Source organism: Nanorana parkeri, unplaced genomic scaffold (assembly GCF_000935625.1).
Source record: "Nanorana parkeri isolate BGI_ZX_2015 unplaced genomic scaffold, ASM93562v1 scaffold790, whole genome shotgun sequence".
Classification (NCBI taxonomy): Eukaryota; Metazoa; Chordata; class Amphibia; order Anura; family Dicroglossidae; genus Nanorana; species Nanorana parkeri.
In genome coordinates this window covers 199,648-225,133 of record NW_017307058.1, presented here as the reverse complement: position 1 = coordinate 225,133, position 25,486 = coordinate 199,648, and the positions used below count along the sequence as shown (strand labels likewise).

The window sequence follows — 25,486 nt, the reverse complement described above, 5'->3', positions numbered from 1 at the left end:
CAAACTCATTAGAATTTAATAGAACCTCAAGGCCTATAAGATATGTTTGAGTATCCAGAATGGAATTGCACTGTGCACAGGAAGTGTTTTCTACTGAAGTAATGTTACTAATAAAATAGTTTCTTAATATTCAAATATCCTGCAGAAGTTAATAATCGACTAACTAATCGATTTTGAAAATAATCGTTAGCTGCAGCTCTAGTTGACTCCATGGATAGTTGTACTTAGTAACTCAGCTAGAAGCTTCAGCAGTCCATGCCAGGTGATGTCTGTCACTGGTATTTGTCAGGCTGGCTACTAATGGAGGTTCTGTGCTTTATAACTGCTGGCTGTCACATCTCTGACATGTGCCAAACACATAACCATCCTTAGTAATAAGTCAGTAATTAGATTTAAAGTATATTTGTGGCTCGTGCTTCATCCAAATAGACTACTGCAGAATGTAACAGTCTTTGATGGGATATTTTAGTAAATAATAAAATAAAACTGGTTGATTGTGACTTCCTAGGGGCTCTAATGAGAAGCCTGGTAAGGTTTGTTGGAAAAGTGAACCGACCTGTTCAACGACAGACAGATAACTCCTGAATGTACCCATCTACTCTTTATATGGTGTGTAGACACATAACCATCACCTCTATAAGAGTTTCCTGATTCTGAGATTCCATTTTGGAATTATGGGCGTTAATATGGAGTAAGGCTCCCCTTTGCGTATATAACAGCCTCTGCTCTTCTGGGGGAGGGCTCCACAAATGTTTGGGGTGTGTCTGTGGAAATTTGTGCCCATTCAGCCAAAAGAGCTGGTTAGTGTTTCAGTTAATCCCAGAGGTGTGCAATTGGGTTGAGGTCAGGCCTCTGTGCAGGCTGTTTGAGTTCCTCCACACCAAGACTTATCAAACCATGTCTTTACGGAGCAGGGTTTTTGCACAGGGGGGACAGTCGTGCTGACACAGAAAGGGCCTTCCCCCAAAATGTTACCACAGGCTTGAAAGTGCACCTTTTGTGAATTAACAGGGCCCTTCATGGGAAACACCTGAACTCAATTTGTGGGGTGCCAACATATTTTTGCCCATGTGATGCGATGGTCAGGGGTCCACAGGCTTTTGGCCATATAGTAAAAAGCGACATGACAACAAACAGCACTAAAGACCTCCCTAGTGTAGTAAATTGTAATGAACCTTCGTAAAATAAACTCAGTTGCACTCACAAAAGAATAACTCCCCTGAAGCAATAGAGCATTCACAGCATTCACTAATGGAACAGTGCTGAGCCTTTAAGTATCTGCCTCAAGCTTGTCATGAATGGAGGGAACAGACAACCAGGCCATTAAATAGAGGTTGGAAGAATCCTTTCTTGTTCCATCAGTGCACGTTGTGAATGCTCTATGGCCCCCTAGGGCATTATTCTTTTGGGAGAGCAATTTTTATTTTAGTAAAGTTTATTGCAATTTACTATACTATGGAGGTCTTGCACTGTTTTGTCTTTTTATTTAGTTAACCCTAAAGCTTCCACTCCTCTACTGACTAGGGATGAACCTGGTCCGGACCTAAACTCTGAACAAGGAGCGGGATGCTTGTGCTGATGTCATTTACCACATGGCACTCCACGGATCTTCAACAAATATAAAATCTTTATTCAAAGAATGAACAATGCTGTCGTGGACCACCGCCACGACAGCATGCCTATCATTTTATGAATAATACATTTAGTGAAGATCCGTGGAGTGCAGTCTTTGTGTGAGGAGCGGAGATGTGCTCAGTACTTGCACCTGCGGCGCTCTGGACGTGGGGAGTCAGTATGAGAATGGGGGCGATGATTAGCTTGCTATGTAGCCATATAAGTTCAGTTAAGTCACTGTACCCTGCCCCTTTGCCTACATCACGCTGCATTTGGGGAGTTCCACAGACGCTACTGATTGGGCAGAACGGAAGGAGCAGCTCCTTTTGGGTTTGGAAGAGCATGGGTTTGGACCGCGTTCAGTCCAAACCTGAGATCATCCCTACTCTCTTGACCCAGCTGGCTGCATAGTCTACATTTGAGCTGTAGATGATCATTTATTTATACATACCTACATTTGTGTGTGTGTGTGTGTGTGTATTCTGATACATTTTAAACCTTTTTTTTTGTCCTGAGGGCAAAATTTGGTTATTTTTTGTCAATTTAAAGGAGAACTATGAGGCGAGTGAAAATCACTCAGCCTCATAGTTCTAGCCGACCTGCGACAATTAAACTGTCACAGGTCGGCTCAATAGATCTTTGGGAACGCACCTTCTGACAGATTTGTTCATTAGGGTCACCATTGATGACTGCGGTTTGTCCACGCTGATGTCTTAGTATCAGATAAATGGTCGAGAACACAAAATCATGTTAACACATGCAAAAGTGATTTATCCAGCATTTTCATATTACATTACATGCCTCAAGGCTCTCTGAAAACAACAAAGGAACCCATTCAAATTTAATAATTCACATAAATGACCCGGCTTTTGCCTGATGAAAGATTTCCTTTTTAGCTCGCATTAAATGCTGTATTATTTATATTCTATTAGTAAAGCTAATTGTTCTTGGTTTTTATTTTGTTCTAGTCCAGCAGCTAGCATTTTTGAAAGAAGGCAGCAGTAGCGGTTTGTGTTTCTTTTAGCATTAGGTTGTGGTTAGAAGAAGTTGGGATGAAGGTATATTCCACTTTAGGCAAAACAAATAATAAATGGAATCGCTGCAAAAGGACAAAATTATTATTAATACACAGGTTTTGTATAGCGCCAACAGTTTGCGCAGCGCTTTACAATATAAGAAAGACATTACAATCACAATACAATTCGAGACAAGATGGTAAGCATGGCCCGGCCCCTGAGGACTTACAATCTAAAAGGGAGGGGCAAGTGATACATGAGGAGGTAGCTGTGTGGGGATGAATTGTTTGCGAACGTGATGGTTGAGTGGTTAGGTTGAGGTGGGATAGGCTTCCCTGAAGAGATGAGTCTTAAGGGATCGCCTAAAGGCAGTCAGAGTGGGAGATAATCAGACAGGTTGGGGTAGAGAGTTCCATAGGATGGGAGAGACTCTAGTGAAGTCCTGGAGGCGAGCATGGAAGGAGTTGACAATGGAGCTGGAAAGCAGGAGGTCTTTTGAAGAGCGGAGAGGACTGTTGGGGTGATACTTTGAGACAAGGTTGGAGATATAGCCGGGGCATAGTTGTGAATGGCTTTGTAAGTGATTGTTAATATTTTGAATTTTATCCTTTTGAGCAATTGGAAGCCAGTGTAGGGATTGGCAGAGGGGGGTTGCAGACACTGAGCGGTTGGTTAGGTGGATGAGTCTAGCAGCATCATTCATGATAGACTGAAGGGGGGATAGCCTGTGTAGAGCTAAGCCAATGAGGAGGGAGTTGCAATAGTCAAGATGAGAGACAACAAGTGAGTGGATGAGTAGTTTTGAGGTTTCATTGGGGAAAAAGGAGCGTATTTTGGAGATGTGGTGAAGGCGGCTGGATTTCGATAGTGATTGGATGTGGGGAAGACAGGTGAGGTCTGAGTCCAAGACAAAAGGTGCATTTATTAATTTTTAGTGTTGGAACCTGCACGATCAGAGGAGAATGGGATGCAATGCTTGGGTTCCTGCAGAAGTTATTATTGGACTACAAATGCGGTGAGATCACTACACTTGTACTCCATTGAGAACTATGATTCGCTCTTCTGCAGTGGCTGACCGCTGTTTTTTTTTTCATTCACAGATCCTGCCAATGGATCTGTAAATGAATGGCGCAACATGGTGAGGCGGTTAGAGGGTGGGGGCTGCAGAATGGCTCCATGTTACATTACGACACACAAGGACCCTGGGGAGCAAACGTAGCCACCCTCTGGAAGGAAGGACAGTGTCAGCACCAATTCAGAGATGATTTGAGGATCTACAGCCAAGTGATACACAAATAAGATACATTTTTTAATAGTTAAGGTACTTTAATGTATTTTTCAAATGTAGTTCCTGAGTTTAGTGTCACTTTAAGGTGAAACTATACATTGCCCATGCTGGCCAAAGTAACAGGTTCAGATTACTTTTGTGGATCATAAACAGCATATACCTTCTACTCTCTATAGGTTGAACTCGATGTGCCTTTTTTTCAACCTGACTAACTATGTAACCATGTACTCCCTGCCCAGTGCTCTGGTCTACTGCCACCTTACCCACTCCTGGCATATACTCAGTACTTCTAGGTATGGAGGAACACTTGACATCCCCCTGCCTTCATACAATGCATTGCTTGGTACCCGAACAGGAATTTTTCAGACCCAGCCCTAGTCACATGGCGGTACACAGTGTTGAATGTTAAGTGGGCAGGTGGCAGCAATTGGAGAGCAAACACAGGGTAATCATCGACTGGTTTTATAATACATATTGTAACCTGTTTATTTGCCCAGAATAGGGAAAGTTCAACTACCTTTAGGGTCAATAAATGACTCTTTTTTTTTTCCAGTGATACGTGTAAAGCATTTGTGGTAAACATTCTTGCCCGTATCTCTGGCAGTGAAACCTCATCTGTTTTTAGAAGTTGAAAGTTAAAGGCTAAGTTTACTTTTCTGCCCTTTTTTTCATGTTACATCCGCCCACACAGCTGCCTCATCCATTCACGGATCTCTTGGCAGGATCTGTAATGGAGAAGCTACAAGTGCTATCAGCCAACGCAGCAGAAGGACTTGTAGTTCTTAATGGAATACAAGTGCAGGATATCACCGCACTTGCAGTCCATTTCTTCTTCGTCCATGTTATTGAACGTCCGTACTGAGGTAGGACATGGACAGGAGGGAGACTCTGCAGGAGACAGAGCATTGCACCCACGATTCGATTGTGGCTGTAGTGCTTTACTGGCTTCAATGTAAAAAAAAATAGAAGATAGGTATTGTTTCTTATATAAAGAAATGTGCATTTATTATAATATCCTAAAAGGTGGACTATGCTTTTAACATACAGAAAGATGGTGGTACCCGGCAGAGTGCATGTTTAGTGAACCTTGATGACAATCTCTAAATTCAAACTTGCGCTTGTAAGATTTTCATTCTATTTCCTTTTCTTCGATATTTACAGGTTCAGCTGTGTGAACAGTCTGGATCTAAGCTGACAGCTGGTACCTCCCCGTCCTGAGCCAATGCTGGATCTGGAGGTTGTTCCTGAGAGATCCCTTGGCAACCAGCAATGGGAGTTTACCTTAGGTAAGTGTCATCAGGTCGGTGGTGGTCTAAGCCTACCTTTTAAAGTGTAAAAGCGGCTATTTCAGTCACTGTCATGAGGCTGGGTTTGGTATGAAAAGAAACACCCCGGGTGAAAGGTGGGGGCAATGAGACCTCTATTGTCTACCACATACAATGCTGTTTTAACACCTCTCTCTGGGCAGCTTAATAACACCTGCTAGCTTCAATCATGCAAATACAATCAGCACCTTACCTCCATGAGGTCTTTGATCCCTTGCTTGTTATTAACAGATTATGTTGATTTGGAGTAACATTCACCACATTTATTCCCAGAGAATTTTTGTACAAGTCATTCTGAATTGAGAAAGTTAGTTGGATGACCAGTGAAACGTCTTCACGAACAATACAAGTCCAAGTCCTTGATTTATTTTTTACAGATCATACCATGTCCTGGATGAATGGGAGTATGAAAATAATTAACCCGCTAAAAGGTAGCTGGTTGAAAGAGGTTAATTAAGGATCCGGACAAGCAAATTCTTTGCAAAAAAGTATAAATTTATTTAGAAAAATCAATGAAGACACAACCATTTGTTCACTATCTACCGTTAAAAACATTGAAGCATGTCAATCAATTTTGAATCTATAAATAGACAGTTATATCAAAATGAAGTACTCTCGTTTGTGTTAGGCCCCATTCACACTGAGCGATTTGCATTTTGCGCAATATCGCGCAAATGCTTGCATTGTGCAAGCTAGACTTGTGGCAAAATCCGCTCCAAAAAGGGTCCTGCTGTAGCGACGCACGACCCGCGACAGCGACTGACAGAGCCCCATTGCCATGCATTGGAGAGCGATATCGCGGGAATTACCGTGCGATAAATCGCTCAGTGTGAATGGGGCCTTACACTTGTATCGCAACCATGGGGGAGAGAGAGGGAGACTGGTGTGCTAGATATGCTAACACCGGTCTAACTCCCACCATCTTTTAGCGGGTTAATTCTTTTCATACATGCATAGGCTTGGTTACGGATCGGTCTAACAAGCAAACCTGCATTCCTAATCAAGGGTAATACTTTAATAAGTCGATCTCCAGGTAGAAACACAAAACATTCAATTTTTCCTGGATGAATGGGAACCTTCACAGACATCCAGACAAAACTATTCCTAACCCTTGCAGTGGTACTGTACCTGCACTGCAAGGGTTAAGTGCTCGTTTTGTCTAGGGAGCTAAAATCACTAAGAAAGTTATACTCACCTGAACCTCGGAGCTGGCTTGGTCTTAGACCTGAAGCCCCTCTCCCCCTCTGCTGCAGCGGTCTAAGGTCCTGTGAGTCATCACATCCTATGTATATACAGTGTATAGGACGTGGGGATGCTGAGGGACATACCATCGCTGGAGTGGAGTAGGAGACAGGCTAAAAACGGGCACTTAAACCATGGAGTGTAGGGGTAACCGCATTGTAAGGGTTAAGAACAGTTTTGCCTGGAGTACTGCTTTAAGAATTCAGTACTACAGCATTGTGATGTATGGCAATGCTGGTCACCCAGCACTGCTGAGCAGTATTTAAAACCTCCTTTTTGAACCAGCAGCAAACACATTATCAGATTGTTGGGTTGCATCATGGAAGACATTCAAACTTTGCAGCAGGATGTTTTACATGTGTCCAGAGTTCAGCTTATTATAGTTACATATGTTTACATCAGTGTATTTCAGCTACAACAGATACAGAGCAAACAAAACCAGAGTTCTCTTCATTGCAGCCCATCCTATTCTAAGGGGAATGAAGTGCTGGTCATTGTTATCAACCAATCAGGTCTAATCTTTCAGTCTAAATGATTGAAAGATTAGACCTGATTGGTTGATAACTTGGAATGCACCGATACCGATATTAATATCGGTGCCGATACCGAGTATTTGGGCGAGTACTCGTCCAAATACTCCAATACTTACCCCTGATATGGGAACTTCCAGTCAGAGGGAGATTTCCTCTGACCAGCAGTGCTGCAACGGAACATGAAGCCGGCTTCCTGGCCAATCAGGAAGTCGGGCCGCAGGTAATGACCTGCCTCCCGGCTTCCTGATTGGCTGGGAAGCTGGCTACAAGCTCATTGGCAGGGAAGCTGACTTCCCGGCCAAACAGCATGGAGCAGGCTTCCCGAACAATCAAGAAGCCAGGCAGCGGGAAATGACATGCCGCCCGGTTTCTTGATTGCCCGTGAAGCCAGCTCCATGCTACTGGAAGTGTAGGTATCGGCGAGTACCAAAATATAAATATCGGTACTCATACCGAAAAACTGGTATCGATGCATCCCTATAGATACCAATGACCAGCACTTCATTTGCCTTACTCCATTTTTTTGGGTGTGTCTGTGTGTTCCACAATTCACCATTAATGTACCCCATGCGTCCTCGTGTGAAAAACACACCAGGATTGTTGTTTCTTTCTTTCTTGGCACTTTCCACATAGTGTCACCTGATTTCAGGAATCTGGCCTCTTGTGTTCTTTATTATTTGCTCATTATGAAATCAGTAACATCCTGACATGAGTCATTTAAGCTGCACTTTATACAACGTTAGCCAAAAGTATTGTGTTGTCGGTAAGAGAAGCAGATTAGACGACAACAGGTGTGATTACTCTTTAATAGCTAACTGTAAAACGAATATTAAAATTGGTCCTTTTCAGTGTATGTCAGATGATTATTTGGAACAGTTTTTTACTTGGTGAATAAATACCACCAAAAGAAAGCTCTATCTGTCCCCAAAAAAGGGTATAAAATTCATTTCAGTACAGCGCTGCATGACGGAATAAATGTCAGTTAAAGTACCGCAGCGCTGAATACTGAAAAATGGCCTGGATGGGAAGGGGGTTTAACACCGCGGATGTCAACTGGTTAAAGCAAAACTCCGAGGATCGGGTGAGTATATCTTTGTTGTTTTTGAACCTAGACAAAAATGAGCACTTAACCCTTTCAGTACAGGGATAGCCCCACTGCAAAGGTTAATCAAAATGTTACCCGGAGTTCTGTTTTTAATTGGTTACTGGAAGTTACAAATCTTTCATCAAAGCATTAGAAACCATGAAATACATGTATTCATATTTGAATCTGTCTATATTCCCCGAGCCTTATGAAATTCTCTTTTAAAAAGCAACTCCAGCAAACCTTTTGTAGTTTTGGTAGTTTGGAGAAGGATTCCAACATCTGCCTGGTGTATATCTCAGTCTATGTCCCCATCGAGGGTCTTCCGCCTCTTTTTATCGTCATTGTGACCACACAGGATGTAATGGTAGGTTTGGCACCAGAATGATCTACTCAAGGTGTCCCATTCTAGTAAAAAATGCTGCTTCTCAGTTATTTCGGTTTCTCTTTGAAGTTGGTCATGCATTGTGGCAGGATGCTGCCCTTGTTTTAACAAAATCTCTCCTTTTAGGGCCTGTTCACATGATATCAGGTCCTGATCAGGTGCGGATCTGCAGACTGATGCAGTGCGTTTTTGGCCGCGTTTTTGATGCGTTCAAGTAAAAAAATAAAAAAAAAATTTGTTTTTGCTGGAGTGGGGCTGTTAGTATGTTAGCTGCAGTGCAGTGTGTTTTTGAAGCGTTTTTGCCGTGTTTTGGACGCGTTTGCGTTTCCGGACCTGACAAAATGTGACATGCAGTATTTTTTCTGTCGTAAGCTGAACGGACTGCGCACGTGAGAACTGGAGCCCATAAAACACATAGGGATACATTGGGATGCATTTTGAGTGCAGCAGCGTACGGAGCCGGTCAGCACACAAAACAGCACACAAAAAGGGCCAATTCACACGACGTCCGTTTTGTGTGCTGACCGGCTCCGTACGCTGCTGCACTCAAAATGCATCCCAATGTATCCCTATGTGTTTTATGGGCTCCAGTTCTCACGTGCGCAGTCCGTTCAGCTTACGACAGAAAAAATACTGCATGTCACATTTTGTCAGGTCCGGAAACGGTCAGGAAACGCAAACGCGACCAAAACGCGGCTAACATACTAACAGCCCCACTCCAGCTGTTACTTGAACGCATCAAAAACGCGGCAAAAACGCACTGCATCAGTCTGCAGATCCGCACCTGATCAGGACCTGATATCATGTGAACAGGCCCTTAGGGATACAACATGTTTGTCACTGTTTTGCTCCATTAGAGCAGATGGGGGATGAGTATGGTAAAGGCCAATGCCACCTTTCATACCATGTTTCATGTTACCTCTACAGTATATTAAGTTTGGAACATGGTGCCATTCCGCAGCCACCCCAGTACTTGAATCACAAGGTTCTTCTCCCCACAGTGATTTGTAGATTTTTGAGTTCGAGGTCTGTGAAAAACTGCAATACCAATGAATACTTTCCCAGCTCCGTAACTGAAGGTCCTTACCTCGGTATGGACCTGGGGACGGGGGAATAGTCTGCAGTATCCTGTGCATTGCATTTGTTATTCACTGATGACAATTACAATGCTTTGCCGGCTCAAATGCTAAAAATTAATAAATGCATTTTTTCCTTTTATCAGTGTGTGCTTTTGTTAACTTTTTTTTTTTTTAAAGGTGGACAATGATTTTTTTTAATGTTATGGATTAGAGCTATCCATGTTGAGATAAGTTGGGCATGCATTGGACAAGCAGTCCCATGTAGGGTTTTCTTAGGTTGTGCTAGCTTTGGGGTTGGAACTGGAGTCAGCTCCAGGAGGTGTCTGGGTCAGTTCCTAATCCACTAAGGAGGTTTTATTTATGGCAGCAAAGGTCCTGGCAGTTGTCTGTCTCCCCAGCTGCAGAACAATGTTGGGGAGGACACGGGGAAGACTCTGCATCTGAAAACGAGAATGCTAACCACTTTACTGTGCCATAAGATATACTGTTGTTTGTCTGTTACAGGAATGCCCTTGGCTCAGGCTGTGTCCATCCTCCAGAAGCATTGCAGGATGATCAGAAATGTGCAGATCCTCTATAGCGAACAGGTGAGTCTTTACTTAACATGGACCTTTCAGTAAGGTCTCGTTCACACCTAGGCGTATTGCATATGCGCGTCTGTCGCGCGGTTTTTTTACCGCGATTCGCGGTAAAAAAGTCGCGCGTTTCCGAAGGCTACTTGTCTGTATCCCAATGGAAACGCGCAACAAAACGGCCCAAAGTAGTACCTGTACCTTTTCAGGCGTGGGCCGTTTTGTAGTGCGTTAGGGACGGGCTACAAAACGTTCAGGTGTGAACGAGGGCTTACTTTACAAGTCTGCATGGATACATTTCTGAAATGTATAGCATTGCTCTCTTAAAGATGAACTTATTTATTTATTTCTCCCCAAATTAACCCTTGCGAGCGCTTTATTTTGGTCTAGAAGCAAAAATAAAGCGGTCGCCTCTGTTCTCTTCACACCAGCTGTGGTATGTCCCTCGGCATCCTCACATCTAATGGACCTGCGTTTAGTTGTGATGATGTCATGGGTCCTTAGACTGCCAGAGCCCAGGGGAAGAGAGGCTGCAGGGACCGGTCTAGCAGCGAGGCGGGACCGGGAATGAGTGTGAGTATATTTTCTTTATTTTTGCTCCTAGACCAAAATGGGCAGTAAACCTTCACTTCATGGGTCAATTTGAAAAACCCTGGAGTTCCTCTTTTACAAAGAAGAAAATGTACACCGTTGCTAAATGTTCCTAAATGTTTGCACAACTATGCCATCAGGTTATATAGCCTAGATGGGGTGTAGACTATATAGATATTTATTCTACTTGCATACAGCTGTTTTACCTTATTTGCTCTTGGATGTGTAAGATATGGAACTCATGCAACTATGGGGTAGGAGGGGTGGTGAAGAAACAAAAACCGTGTAAACAGTCAGGTTTTAGCAAGGGCCCAAAGATAAATCGAAAGACCTACAAATATGCACCACAAGTACAGCTTCACCTTCCTGAAATACATCATATTAGAATTCCTTCTACCCACATACCAGCTTGTAGCATGTGAACCGTCAACCCTACCTAACTACCCTAAATCCATTTGTCATTTGGTAAGTAGAGACAGTGCATTGTTAAATCACTTAAAACAGACCTGCGCTAAGGACGTACGGGCTGCAATTGTTGAGTGCACATTTTGAAAAATACTAATTTCCCTGTTATGTTGCTCCAAAGTGTTCAATTCTTTGAAATTATTATTGGACTAATGAAATTGCAGGGATACTGCAGCAATGGCATTAAAGGAGAATTATGAGGCGAGTGATTTTCACTCAGCCTCATAATCTGAGCTGACCTGTGACAATGAAACTGTCACAGGTCGGCTCCGTAGATCGGGAAGTGAGCGAACACATACCGGCGTTCACTCACTTCTCGATCTATCCCTGCAGAGAGCCGTGACTGTCACTCACGGCTCCCTACAGGTATTGCCCCCTCCCCTGTCCGATCCTCCAGCACTGACTAGCGGAACGGACGGGGGAGGGGGTGGGCACAGCTGGCTCTGCCTCTACATAGGCAGAGCGAGCTGTCAAGCTGGGTGGATCTCGACAGCAATGTCGGAATCCGTTCCGGCTGCGGCGTCTCAGTATACCGCGAGCTGTAGCTTGTGGTATACTGAGCTTTGGGTGACGGGAGGACGCTAGTTTGTGTTCTCCCGTGACCCTTAGGAGAACTATGGGGAAAAGCCCTAACCCCATAGTTCTCCTTTTAACCACTTTCTTATTTATACTTGTTTATACCCCCTTCCTGTCCAGGCCATATTTCAGTATTCATCGCTGCGCTACTTTGGCTGACGTTTATTCCATCATGCAACGCTGTACTGAAATTTATTTTATACCATTTTTGGGGGGACACATAGAGCTTTCTTTTGGTGGTATTTAATCACCACTGGGGTTTTATTTATTTTTATATACCAAAAAAAGTACCGAATATTTAAAAAAAAGAAAATGGTTTTCCCCTTATTATTTTAGAAAACAATTATTTTTACCCAATTGTTTGGTAAAATATAAAAGGCGGGGTCACGTCGGCTAAATAGACACCAAACATGTCAAGCTTTAAAATTGCGAGCACCCGCGAAATCGCAAAAAACACCATAGCCAAAATTTGCCATAGGCGATGCGTTAAAAGATTTTACCGCTCATCAGTTTAGTGTTATCAGTGATTGATGGCCCTATAATTATTGCTCTCAGTCCGACGTTCGCGGCGATATGTAACACGTGCAACATAATTGGAGCAATCGTCGTTTTTGCGTGTAGGCGCATGTAACGCATTTTTGCGCATCTATGTGGGGGTGGGGGACATTTACAAAATTTTGTAGATTTCTTTTTGTTTTGTGTGTGTAAATTTGTATTTATTTTGTGAGCATTTTTTTTTTCCTCTACGGCACTGCCGGTCAGAGGAAATCTTCCTCTGACCTGAAGTTCTGGTATCGAGCATTTGGGCGACTACGAGTACTCGCCCAAATACTCGGTATCGGCACCGATACTAGTATCGGTGTCGGTGCATCCCTAGTTTCCATGCATTCCAGACCAGAGAAAATGAGCCTAGCAGTATTTTTTTTGTCCGGTCCGGAACGGACTGCACTAGTGTGAACAGAGCCCAGAAATACCATAGGGCTACAATGGGATGCTTTCTTGGTACTGGAACAAACTGTTCTGATCCGGACATGATCCGGACATGGTGTGAACAAGCCCTAAACCACAAGAATAGAATAAACAGGGCAGGTAACTAGAGAGTCTACTGGTATATCTAAACAACGTTGCTGCAAAAGTGTGTGCAAAAGTTAGATTGCAGTTGGATCCTGAGTGTGTGATCCTGTTTCCATGCAATCATTTCCCAACATGATTTATTGCAATAACAGATGGACAGGAGAAAAAAAACCTGAAACCAGAACACGGGTTTTACTTGACTTAGGCCCGCAAAGGACCTTGCCGTTTTGGTTAATTGATGTGTAAGATCTGCGTGTTCTTCCTTTATAATCTAAGGAGCCGGGCTGCAGTCTTCCATTGCAGAGTTTCTGAAAGATGTTTCTAGGCCCTGGCTTGGACTGGTGCCATGTTCTGGCCTGAGGTTTGCTTTGTTCCAGCTGTACTTGGTCTGAGAGGCAAGGGGTCCAGTTTTGAAAACTCCTTTATTAAATTAGTTCTGCTGTATATGTTTCTGATGCTCTAAAGCAGGAGTATCCAAACTTTGCCCCTCCCGCTCTTGTGGTACTACAAGTCCTATGAGGCATTGCAACACTCCTACAGCCGCAGGCATGTCTTCCAGAGGCGGGTGCATGATGGGATTTGTAGATTCACCGCAGCTGGAGGGCTGAAGTTTGGCTACCCCTGCTCTAAGGGTTTTCCACATTCATCATCTATGCTTTATTACATGATGTCATGTTTTGTTTATGGGGAAAATAATCTGACCAGGTATAGCAAGCATTAGAAATAAGACCTCTGTGTTGGTCGAGGGATAAAAACTGTTTTTTACATTCTGATTTTTTTTTTTTCAGTGTCCTTTGAATCATGACCTCATACTTAGCCTCACTCAGGACGGGATCAAACTCTTGTTTGATGCTTTTAATCAAAGGCTAAAGGTGAGAGGCTTGTAGATGGGGGGGGGTTGTTGGCTCAGTCTGGTTTCCTAATGCTCTTGATTTTTATCCTCAGGTGATAGAAGTATACGATTTGACTAAAGTCAAATTAAAATACTGGTAAGTGTACCTGTCACCCGACCTTGCATTTTGGTCACTTTCATTAACACCTCCACTCTTTCTTTGCCTCTTTGTATAATTGGTTACACCATTTTGATTTGCATGTGCCTTGTAGATGCATGTGCCTTGTAGACAAATCCACACACTACATTGTACATTGTATGTCTGAGCAAAAAATAAATCAATTCACTATATCTCTGTATAGGGGTTCTGCAAAAAGTGAACATGGCAAAGCTGACAACACTGCTTGGGATTTCAAAGCAACAGAAGCAGTGTTGCCAGCTTGTTACAAGAAGTTTGGAGTGTGCTTGATTTCTGTCAGGATCAATAGGTATTTTCTTTATTTGCAGCTTTTTAAAATGATGAGTGGAAAATGTGCATTTATTGCAGAGATGTACTGATTCAAGATTTTCTTTTTTTTTCTACCCAAAAAGTTACTTTAACCCTGACTCTATTATAATTTTTTATAATCTCAGCTTCTTGTCTGCTTACTCTAACCTCTGACTTTGGATGTTTCTTGCTAACCTCCATATATACATTTTGGTCACTCTGGCTGTTATACTTGCTTGCCGTCCTTTATTTTTTGTCTGCTTCTCACTCTGATCTCTGTTTCTCTGTACGCTCTGCTTTTTCAGTTCTTCTAGATCTGAGCTTTGTTCTTTCTGTCTTTTTGCCCTTTATCCAAAATGACTCAACTGCCCCCTTTTTTTTACAGTGGGGTTCATTTCAACTCGCAGGCCATAGCTCCCACTATAGAGCAGATCGATCAGTCATTTGGCGCAACGCATCCAGGAAGTAAGCCCTCCACTTTGTTAATGTCGGTATGTTCCTACTTCAATACAGAAGTAATCTTCACTCTGCCTTCTGTTCATTTCAGTATACAACTCAGCAGAACAATTGTTCCACCTCAATTTCCGTGGTCTGTCGTTTTCTTTCCAACTGGATTCCTGGACGGAAGCCCCTAAGTATGAGGTAAGGAGTTGTTCTAGGGGGTTTTGCCAACTATGTTTAAATTATATCTTTTTATTCAAAGACGGTATAATCTATGCTAGCAAATGTATGGGGGCTTTTGACCTTCAAATGATTCCTAGTATGATACACTGGTGTGAATTACTGGCTAATCAGATGATATTTTAGCTGGACACGTATTATTTGGTCAAGTGTGCTATTTCACTAGAACTGGTCACAAAGGTTTGGGAATGTGAATTGATCTTGGACCTGGGGGTATTTGAGGCAGAGCAGGAAATAATCGCATACCATAAGGAAAGAAAGAGGAGACCGAATGGTGGCTGAACTCAAGGGGACAAAATGGCAACTAGTTGTCATAGGTTATAGAGGAGGCAGAGTAGAAGCTGACTATGGCAGGTGGTGGATGGGAGAGAGCACTGACAGCTAACCTTGGAACATTGGGAGATGAAGAGCAGTAGCTGACTGGGGATTATATTGGTAGGTGGTAGTGCTTGACAGGGGGAAGTGAATGGGCTAAAGCACAGAGAATATGGATTGGAGACAGAAGGCAGTGGGATCTGGTTGATGATAGTGGAGGTGAAGTGTGATCTCATCATTGAACATTAGAAGCGTAAGTATAGGTTGAACTCAATGGACTTGTGTCTTTTTTCAACCTGACTAACTATGTAAGGATAAGCATGGTTGGGTGACAAAGGAGAAGGTGATTGAAGCTGAGGAGAACTGAGGTAGCGCAGGAGTTGATCATGGATAGGGGAAAAAGGAGGCAGAGCTAGAACTGATTGTTGCTGAGAAGTTAGGAAGAGAGTGGGAAAGGATCTGCTCATAAATTTGAGGGTGAAGAGAAGGGAGGCCAAGGGGAAGTCTATCATGAACTGAGGGGAAAGGTCATGTATGAACTGTCATTTTTCCCATGTGTGAAACTTTGGTGCACTACCTATGACACTGACAAATGGTGGCACTTCGCCAAAGTGGGAAAGGGGGGCAAGGCTTAGCACATGTGAACTGTACACAGCGAAGAGTTTTTACTGGCATTATGTAGATAACAGTTTTATATATGCAAAAAGTCAATACAAAATTATTTTATTCTTGCTTTTATAGCCCAACTTTGCCCATGGATTGGCATCACTTCAAATACCACATGGAGCCATGGTGAAACGCATGTATATCTACAGCGGTAACAGCCTTCAAGATACAAAGTAAGAGACAACTTAAAGCACAGCTGCTGTTGTTTGTATAGCTCAAGGCCATGCCACAGGATACATTACATTCACAGAAAGTCATTTTATCCGTCTGGATTAGCTGTTATATCAGTAAAATTCATTAGGTGTAGACCAGTAACCACTCTGTGTTAGTACACTGAAAGATCCTAAAGCAAATCACTTTGCATTGGAAGGCCATTTTTAGCCCACAAACCGTTAAAAACTAGCCATAACCCTGCTTCATGCCATAGTGATGTAATGATTTGCTAAATTTTCTGACCATGTGTGACAGGCACTCTTTAAAAAAAAAAAAAAAAAAACCTAATGTGTCATTTTGCTGTATTTATGCATGGTAGAGCTCCTGCAATGCCTTTGGGATGCTACATGGGCAATGTGTATGCGGAAAGTGTGGATGTCCTGCGAGATGCATCTGGTCCCCTAGGGTTGAGACTCCGTATGCAGAACACAGGTACACAGCTGTACATATGTTACTTATTGGAATGTGCATGTTAAATTGGAAATGTTAATACATACCCTTTCTGTAACACCACAGTGGTAATAGTGCTCTCCAGTGAGTAGGCTGGGAGCACAGGAAGCTACAAATGTGAAGTAAAACTGAGCAATGGCATGTTTCTGTGGTCCCTGTACTCTTCTCATGAAATGCCTAGATATCTACCGCTAGCTCAAGGACTTGAAAGTATCTTAGAATTGTAGTGGTTTAAGTATAATGCATGGCCTCCCAGTTTAGTGTAATTTTTATTGCACAGGTGATTATGGAAAGAAAATCTAAATAAAATCAGATTCCATCCAATTCTATTTGCAGTATATTAAAGTGTATGTCCATCTTAAGTCTTTTGGATAGTTTAGGAAAGGAGCAGAACTCCCGTCTGGTTTTTACTAATATGCAAGACTCCGTTAGAGAGATTTCCCTACTTACTGTCTGTAACAGTGACAATCTTCAATGGCAGCACAGACCGAATTAAAAATCCTTTTTATTAGTAGAGAATTGGAAAACTAGAACCCCTGTCGGCTGTTAATTGTGGTCTGTGTCTTATCTTGCAGTTTTTTCCTTGCTTCCTCTTAAGTGATGGGAAGGCTCGCTTACGAATCCCCAGATAGCAGTGAAAACTGTCAGTGGTTCCAACCCTTCCAAGCACTATTCAAAACTAAAATAAAAAACTTTTGGTCAGATGTACCCTTCTTACACTTTAACAATTTGCTGAGGAGTACAGCTCTGTAATACCTTGTTTTTCTTCTGGCAGGTTGTGGTCCGGGAGTAATGGCCGATGCTAAGCTGCGTGTATCTGAGCGGTGTGTGTATTTTGGAGACTTGTGTCAGGATGTGCTGAGCACACTCGGAGCTCCACATAAAATCTTCTACAAGTCAGATGACAAGGTAGATGGACCTGCAACAGACTTTTAAAATGGATGCAGTCTGTAGAGTTGAAGTCAACAGAGCTTTATTAACAAAGGCAACATATGGCTTGAGACAAAACTGCAGCCAAAGGCTCAGCTACCTGGGATATAGTGGGAGGAGCTTTTTGTAGCGTTCTCCGCCCCTTTATTAAGCATGCTAATAGAACATCAAATACAAATTTATTATTGTGTGCAACATGAAATATACAAATCCAAAATCCTATGTCTACACATGGGTCTGAAAAAAAAGGTTACTTAGACTATAAAAGGAAATGATCAATGTGTAATAAAAAGTAACCTTCCGGCTACATAAAGCCCAGCTCCAGGCACAGCTATTTTTTCACTTTTAAAAAAAATTTAAACTGTATAATTTGTATTACTGTAGGAGCTAAGAGCTGCTGATGTATACAGCATCCCCAAACTTCCGCCTCCCTGCTGTATCAAAACAGTGTCTATGATCAGCACCTGTTCTGGTATTGTGACTTCGTCCCCTTCCATTGTACAATAATGGCCCTACGGCTGTGATTTGCGAATGGCACAACAGAGAGAGGTAGTCGCGGCACAACACCAAAACTGATGATGCTTATAGACACCATTTCAATGCAGCCTGAAGTGCAGCTTCTCCTGTACATATCAGTAGATCTCAGCTGAGTATACAGAGAGCTCCTGGAGTAATAAAAACATAAAAATTTTTAATGTGGAATCCCGGTCAGGTCACTATCTGCGAGGAGATTGCATGTTCTCCCTGTGCTTGTGTGTGTTTCCTCCGGGTACTCTGGTTTCCTCCCACACTCAAAAGACATGCTGGAAGGTTAATTGGCTCCTGTCTGAATCAGCCCTTTGTGCATGTGAGATGGGGACCTTCGATTGTAAGCTCCTTGAGGGCAGGGACTTATGTGAATGTGCAGCATGTAAATTGTCAGCGCTACATACATACCTGTGGTAATAATAATATTATTATTGTCGGTATTAAAGGTTCAAAACCAACATTAAAATACACGTGTCAGGAGCTTATGGAAGTACAGGGACTGCCACAGCTGGTCTCCTGAAGAAAATACTAGGGGTCTGTCTGTGTCTGAAGTGCTGCTGAACCACAGACCCAGAACAAGTATATGTTAAATGAATGTCAGAAGAGTGTGAGAATCCCATATCTGTATACTTGTTCTAGATCAGCAACACAGATCACCTTAAAGCCAAAGCATGAGCAAGACAGTCGAGGAAGCGGCATTCTCAAAAGGAGAGTTCAGCAATGGCAGCCTCCAACTTTCACTGTTGACAGAGTTCCTTTAAAAGATAACTATGGCCCAAAGTTTTTGGCTTTAGTTCTCTTTAGGGTCACAGGAGGACATTTACTATGTCCTCCTGTTACCCAAAACTCAGCATATTAGCTGGCTAGTGCCCGCTATATGCTGACGGAACAGAACTGTGCAGCGGCCGGAAAAAATCCTGACAATATTGTCAGGATCCACCCCGGTGCCTGATTAACAGCTGGCTCTGCCTCTCTGTGCCTGGCCCTGTCTGGTGTGTGGTATGTGATTGCTCTGTTCTCGATCTATAGAGGTGACGTGTGACAGCTTCAGCGTCACACATCGGCTCTAATTATGGGGATGAGTGTATTTCACTCTCCCCGTGATTCTCCTTTAACCAGCAGACATCAGAGTGGGCCTTGGTAAACCTTCCCATGACGGATTATCTAGGCAAATGCAAGGAGGTTTAAACACAGCTGAGGTTCTATGCACCTCCGGAGATTGGGAGAGCTATAGGGGAAAGAGACATTTGCTTGCTAACCTAGAAAATAAAATTGGAAAAGGAGAGAAGATAATAGAAGAAATGATCTAGTATCTACAGGCTTTCAGAACAAAAAAAAAAGTTTCAAATATGTCAGTCTCTAAAAGTGCAGCTCCACCTTTATTAGAAAATGGATATTAAAAAGTGACAAAGAGAAATGAACTTTGTAAACCGTATCAGAACTTGTTTTGTTTCAGTGGACTTGTAAAGAAAGTTTAGCCTTGCTCACTGTTGTTCCACTCGGTGTTTGACAGCATCTCTTCATGCTCCTCACCCCATGCTCCTCACCCCACAAGCCAGACTTACAAGTTAAAGATGGACTCCGGGCAAACGGCTAAATATACAAATGAAATGCATATAAGGGAGTTGTTTTACCCACCAAAGGATTTGTAATTCTGACCAACCTGTTTACACAGCACAGCTACGTGGATGACACCAGTAAAGTTCATACTCTCCACCCTCAGACTATTGTTTACACAGACTTGCAACCCATCTGATTGGCTCCTTGCCTCTTTTTCCCCAGTCTGATTTTCTGCTGAATAGTAGATAGCAAGATTTCATATACACTACTTACACTAGTTGCAGTAAAAAAGTACAATAATGATATATTTTAGCTGAAAGAATGACCATTGCCAATGCAAGGTGATGCTTGAAATCTTCACTACACAATCATGGAAGCTGTGTAGGTACGTAATGCTTGCACTAGCGAGTAGTCATTGGTCAGTGAAGCCACATGAGCCTCCACTGAGCCCTCTTCATTGAGACCAATGAAAGGAGATTCTTATTGATCAGTGTGGTCATATGACTGTGCTGACCAATAACTACACCAGAAAGTGCAAAAAGCGTGTGTGTGTTTTGTAGATCAGGTTAAAGATTAAAGTGACACTAAACTCAGGAGTTAAATTTTAAAAATGCTTTCAAGTACCTTAACTCTTTACGAAAATGTATCTTCTTTGTGTATCACTCGGCTGTAGATCCTCAAATCATCTCTGAATTGGTGCTGACTCTGTCCTTCCTTCTGGAGGGTGGCTACTTTTATTCTCCATGGTCCCTGTGTGTGTTGTAAAGTAGTCACCGCTCCAAGCTCACTCCTGTGATGGACTACAGTCTCAATACAAAATTCTAATAAGTTTTACAAAGAACCTTATAATGTTATATAAAACAAATCTATGCAGTTCTTTTAGGTGATGCAGATTTCAGGCAGTTTATTGTTACAAAAAATTGATCATTTATTTTATTGCTGGCTAAACAGCAATTTTCTTCTGTCATTCCAGATGAAGATTCATTCCCCGTCCCCCCACAAACAGGTCCCGGCAAAGTGCAATGATTATTTCTATAACTATTTTACCTTGGGTGTGGTGAGTATAGACCCTGTTGTTTGTGTAGTCTTTTTAATGTAACATGTCATATATTTACATCATTGTTCAAAATAAACATAGTAGATAGTAAGGATGAACCAATACCGTTTTTCCGCTGATACCGGAAGTCCCATTAAGGAAGCTGGGCAGCGAGTAATGACGCGCCGCCCGGCTTCCTGATTAGCTGGGAAGCCGTCTTCATGCTCCTGCATCGCCGTGGTGAGGAGGAATCATGGAGCCAGCTTCCCGGCCAATCAGGAAGCCGGGCAGCGTGTAATGACGAGCCACCCGGCTTCCTTATACCAGAGGTTCAGGTATCGGGATAGGCATCTAGAGCACTTGGGGAGTACGAGTACTTGCCCAAATACTCGGTATCGGTGCATCACTAGTAGATATTTAAAGTGTATGTAAACCCGAACAGTGAGTCTTATTTGTTCCCTTTTGGTCTGTTAAATATTCCATTGGAAGCATATTGTTATGTCTGTTTGACAAGTGCAAAAAACCTGTCGATCTTGTTGGAAATTCTGAGCTGTCCTGTGTCCTCTGCACGCTTCCTTGTTCTGCATGAATAAATATTGAAGTCTCAGAGCCTTTTGGATTTATCCCTTTTGCTGTCTGTGTCCGTTTGCAGAGTTTTCCCTTCACATTCTGTCCCAGCAATACAACAGCAAGTGAGAGGAAATCTTTGCAACGTGAGGGTAGTTATCCACTTGTAGTGACAATTGTAAATCTTGATTTCCTATCACTTTGGGGCTTATGTATAAAGGCGCTGCCCAGCATATAGCATGGCGATACACTGAGTGTTCGCCTGGCACTACATCCCCTAGATGAAGGGAGGAGCATAAGAATCGCCTAAACTCCTTGGAGCCATCTAGTGCCAGTGATGTTGTGCCTTTTATACATCAGTCTTTTATGTCTTGGTGACAACAGTCACTATGACAAAAACAGACAGGGTTATGAACAAGATAGGTTCTGTAGGTTTGTCCTTAAGTTGAATTTGTATGTAAGTTGGAACATGTAAATGTTTTAAGTGTAACTCCAGCCTGGATAGCATAGGGAAGGGTTAACCCCCTGTAATGTTTGTTTTGCTGTGTGTGCCCCTGAAGATTTCACCTCACTTCCTTTCCCTGTGACAATTGGATTTTGAACATTTTGGGTTGTCGTGGGAACAAGGATTGGTGATAAAGCTTCAGCGGAGACACCTTTTTCCCACGATCACTCTTACAGGAGTGAATTTCCCTCTTCTAGGGGTAGATTTCCTCTCACTTCCTGTTGTCTCAAGGACAGGAAGTGAGATTAAATGTTTCTAATGAGGGTACAGACAGCAGTAAAAACCTCACAGTGACCCGGAAGAAGAGGCGGGCACCCCTCATCTGCACTTCTAACAAGAGCCAACTTCCAGACCCAAAAAGGCGGGCACTCCTCGTCGGCACGAGCGCGGCAGCATTACAACTACCCCTGCTGTACAGTACTAGCCTCCGTTTGTAAGTAGGAGTCGTATGTAAGTCGGATGTATGTAATCCGGGGACTGCCTGTATAGAGGCGTGAATCTCCCCAGCGGGGACACAGATGGCAATAAAATTGTGACAGATGTTCTACCACTCTCCTCTCTCCAAAACATATTTACACATGCACATACACTTAACTGTCAACTTAATTGAATATTTGTATCCTTTTGGCATTGAAGGCTTATAAAAAAGCACACAGTTGGATATCCCTTCTAAGGCTCCTTTTTTTACATGTATGTCGTTCGTTACACCTATATCATTACACTGATGATAATTAAACCGTGCTCTATATCTGTATCATATTGTGTATAAAAATCTCCGGTATATTACACTTAATTATATATTCATTTATATAATGCTCCCGAATTCTTTAAACATCGAGTTCACCAGCAGAGCTTGGGAGGAAGATGTACGTCGTCTCCTGCCTCCCTAATTTCTTCTCCCGTCTTTTATTGTCTTTCTTTTAATTATCCTGTTTAGGACTATTTTTGTTACAAAATGTACAAGATTACCCAGTGGCAGCAATCTCTTTGAACTCTCCACTTTAATTATTGAGCCCTAACCATTTTCAGGCTTTTCAGTGCAGCGCACAAAGGATATCATTTTTTGGCACCTTTATCTCACTATTTAAAGCTGGACTTCAAGCAAATCTGAACACCCGGGTGACACCATTGGAAGGGTGACACCAAAATGACTCGCAGTCATTTTAAGGTCACCCCCCTCTGAAAAGTCGGGCGCTCAGTCATGGACCGAACGCCTGACAGTATCAGGAGAGAGGAGGGGACCCGGCAGCATACCTTATCCCGCAGGGTGACTGTCCCCTCCTCTCTCTGCCGGTGTCCATCACCAAGATGGCCGCCGGCAGGTATCAGAATACTGACGCGCATGCGCGATGACGTCACGCGCATGCGCAGTGACGTCTCTGCGGGGTGACACTCGGTTACCGCTCTGGGTGTCACCCAGCCTCGGGACGCCCCTGCAGAGCTGCAAATTCTTTAGCAGGTAAAAGAGTCAAATTATAAATGTTTTAAAGGTGTATTTAGCCATTTGCAATCAATATTAAATATATCCATTTCCCGTAAAGGATTTCCCTTGTTCTGTGCATTATTAGTGTGATATGTAACACATTCTTTGCTAGAGACACAGATCTGTGCAATGATATTAAAGTAAAAATTTTTTGTACCTGGTGAGATGGTTATTATTAGAGGTGCACCGAAATGGAAATTTTAAAACTGAAACGAAACCGAAATTTTTAAAAATGTCAGGCCGAAACCGATACCAAAAATGTTTTTTATTTTTTCAATATTTTACTTATTTGTTATAAACGTTTTATTTTTGTTATTTATTTTTATTCATTTAAAAAAAAATATTTTTATTTTTTACTTTACTTTTAGGGGCTCTGGGGAAATATTAGGGGTCTAAACAGATCCCTGATATTTCCCTTTTAAAATAGAAAAAGAGATTGAGGACTTTGTGTTCTCAATCTCTTTTTCTGTGTCCCCTGTGTCAATGAACAGGAATCCTCTATGAATGGATGGGGGTGATGTAGATCACTCCCATTCATTCATAATTGAGGATATAGTTAACATACCATGTCCTCAATTATGTACAAGCGCTCACTGATCACTGAGTGTGTGTACATTGCTTTTCTCTCTGACACGCTGTCACAGGAGGCTGATCGAGCGGTGGAGAGGAGAGCCCAGCCTCCTGTGACAGCGCTGTCTCCACCCCCACACCGCTCTGCCGGACTGTAATAGGCTGCTGAGCGGTGTGGGAGGAGACGCCGGCCGCTCACAGCGCTCTCCACCGCAGCACTCGGCTGGCTGTCACTTTCTCTTCTCCCCGCTGGGACACAGAGTAGCGCCCAGCGGGGAGGAAAGAATTCAGGGATGCGCCGATGTATCGGCAGGAAAATTGCACTTTCGGCATCCCTAGTTATTATCATTGCTATTTTAATACAGTATTTATATAGCACCAGCAGTCTAAATAAAACTCAAGACAAGACGGTAAGGAGGGCCCTGCTCGTGAGAGCTTACAATCTAAAAGGGAGGGGAAAGTGATAGATAAGGCGGTAGCTGTGTGGTTATGAGGTGTTTAAGAAAGTAATAGTTCAGTGGTTGGGTAGAGGTGGGATAGGCTTCCCTGAAGAGATGAGTTTTCAGGGATTGGCTAAAGGCAGACAAATTAGAAGTAGCCGAATGGATTTAGTGTAGGGAGTTCCAAAAGATGGAAGAGGCCCTGGAGTAGTCCTGGAGGTGAGCATGGGAGGAGTTGACGAGGTTGCCAGAGAGCAGGAGGTCTTGGGAGAAGTGGAGAAGATAGTTAGGGTGATATTTAGACACAAGCTTGGAGATCCTCTGGCAGATGAGTCCCTCTGTTAAACCCGACAACAAGAATCATTTGTTGTAGTAGATGAGGCATTGCTTCTGTCCAGGGAGTTGAAAGAAGGGAACTATGCAAGTCCTGGCATCCTCAGCATCTCTAGGCCTTCCTGTTGGTGTTGTAGGTCATATTCTTGTACTGCAGAAGCACACACATTGTCCACTGCCTGGGGCTAGGAGGAAACCTCCTTCAACAACTCTGGGGAACTTTTATGCATGCAAAAACGTAGTACATCTGCACACAAGTCTTTGTTTTGTACTGCCATGCTTGGGTAATAACGTGAAAGTGCTATTGATAAGGACAGACAAGCTCCCATTTTGGGCCATGTCTAGCCCTTTATCAAGCTAGGAGCAAAGTGTTTGCTCCTAGCTTGATGTGGATGTACTATGTTTTTGCATAGATCATACAGTACTGTATAGTGCAGCGGTCGCCAACTGGTTCCACGAGTAAATGTTGGTGGTCCCCGGGGCCCTCTGATGCCGTACAGGCTGGGCCATCATTGAAGCGGCATGGAGACTCCGGGGCTGCCTCTCACTGACTCAAGCAGTGGCTGTCACCAGGAATGCGCGGCTCTCACTACAGTGCGGGCTCTGCAGGAGGCGGGGCATCTCGTCAGTACCCGGACTGAGCAGGCTGCGGGACATAGAAAAAGTGGTGAGAATTCAGGTAATAGTGGCTCAGTGTGGGGGCAGTGCTGAAGCTGGGGGGACATGTGCCCTGGGCACCGCCGGCAGGGCCAGTGGCAGATTCGTAGGGGGGGAAACAATATTATTACTGGGCCGGGGTGGGCGGCACCGCTCCTTCCCTCCACCAGCACTGCCACTCCTGCAGGCACACCCGCACCTATGTATGTGTATATATACTGTTTGTGTATATAGATATATTCTCATATTTTTTGTTTCCTCATAAATATATTCTCATATGTATGTATTTATGTGTATATACATGTGTGCACACACACACACACACACACACACACACACACACACACGAGAATATATTTATATATGAGGAAACAAAAAATATGATATAT

The 25,486-nt window shown here is 43.0% G+C and overlaps 1 protein-coding gene across 1 annotated transcript in view; it reads left to right on the top strand.

The window, feature by feature from the left end:
• Positions 1–25,486, top strand: part of CUNH16orf70 (chromosome unknown C16orf70 homolog) — a 41,141-nt gene that overhangs the window by 7,697 nt on the left and 7,958 nt on the right. Inside the window, exons 2-11 of the mRNA XM_018564863.1 lie at positions 5,080–5,204; positions 10,071–10,153; positions 13,633–13,716; positions 13,790–13,833; positions 14,549–14,628; positions 14,711–14,805; positions 15,901–15,998; positions 16,358–16,470; positions 17,264–17,397; positions 20,480–20,563. Coding sequence (XP_018420365.1) covers positions 5,141–5,204; positions 10,071–10,153; positions 13,633–13,716; positions 13,790–13,833; positions 14,549–14,628; positions 14,711–14,805; positions 15,901–15,998; positions 16,358–16,470; positions 17,264–17,397; positions 20,480–20,563 — 879 coding nt within the window. The 5' untranslated portion in view covers positions 5,080–5,140. The remainder of the gene's footprint in view (positions 1–5,079; positions 5,205–10,070; positions 10,154–13,632; positions 13,717–13,789; positions 13,834–14,548; positions 14,629–14,710; positions 14,806–15,900; positions 15,999–16,357; positions 16,471–17,263; positions 17,398–20,479; positions 20,564–25,486) is intronic.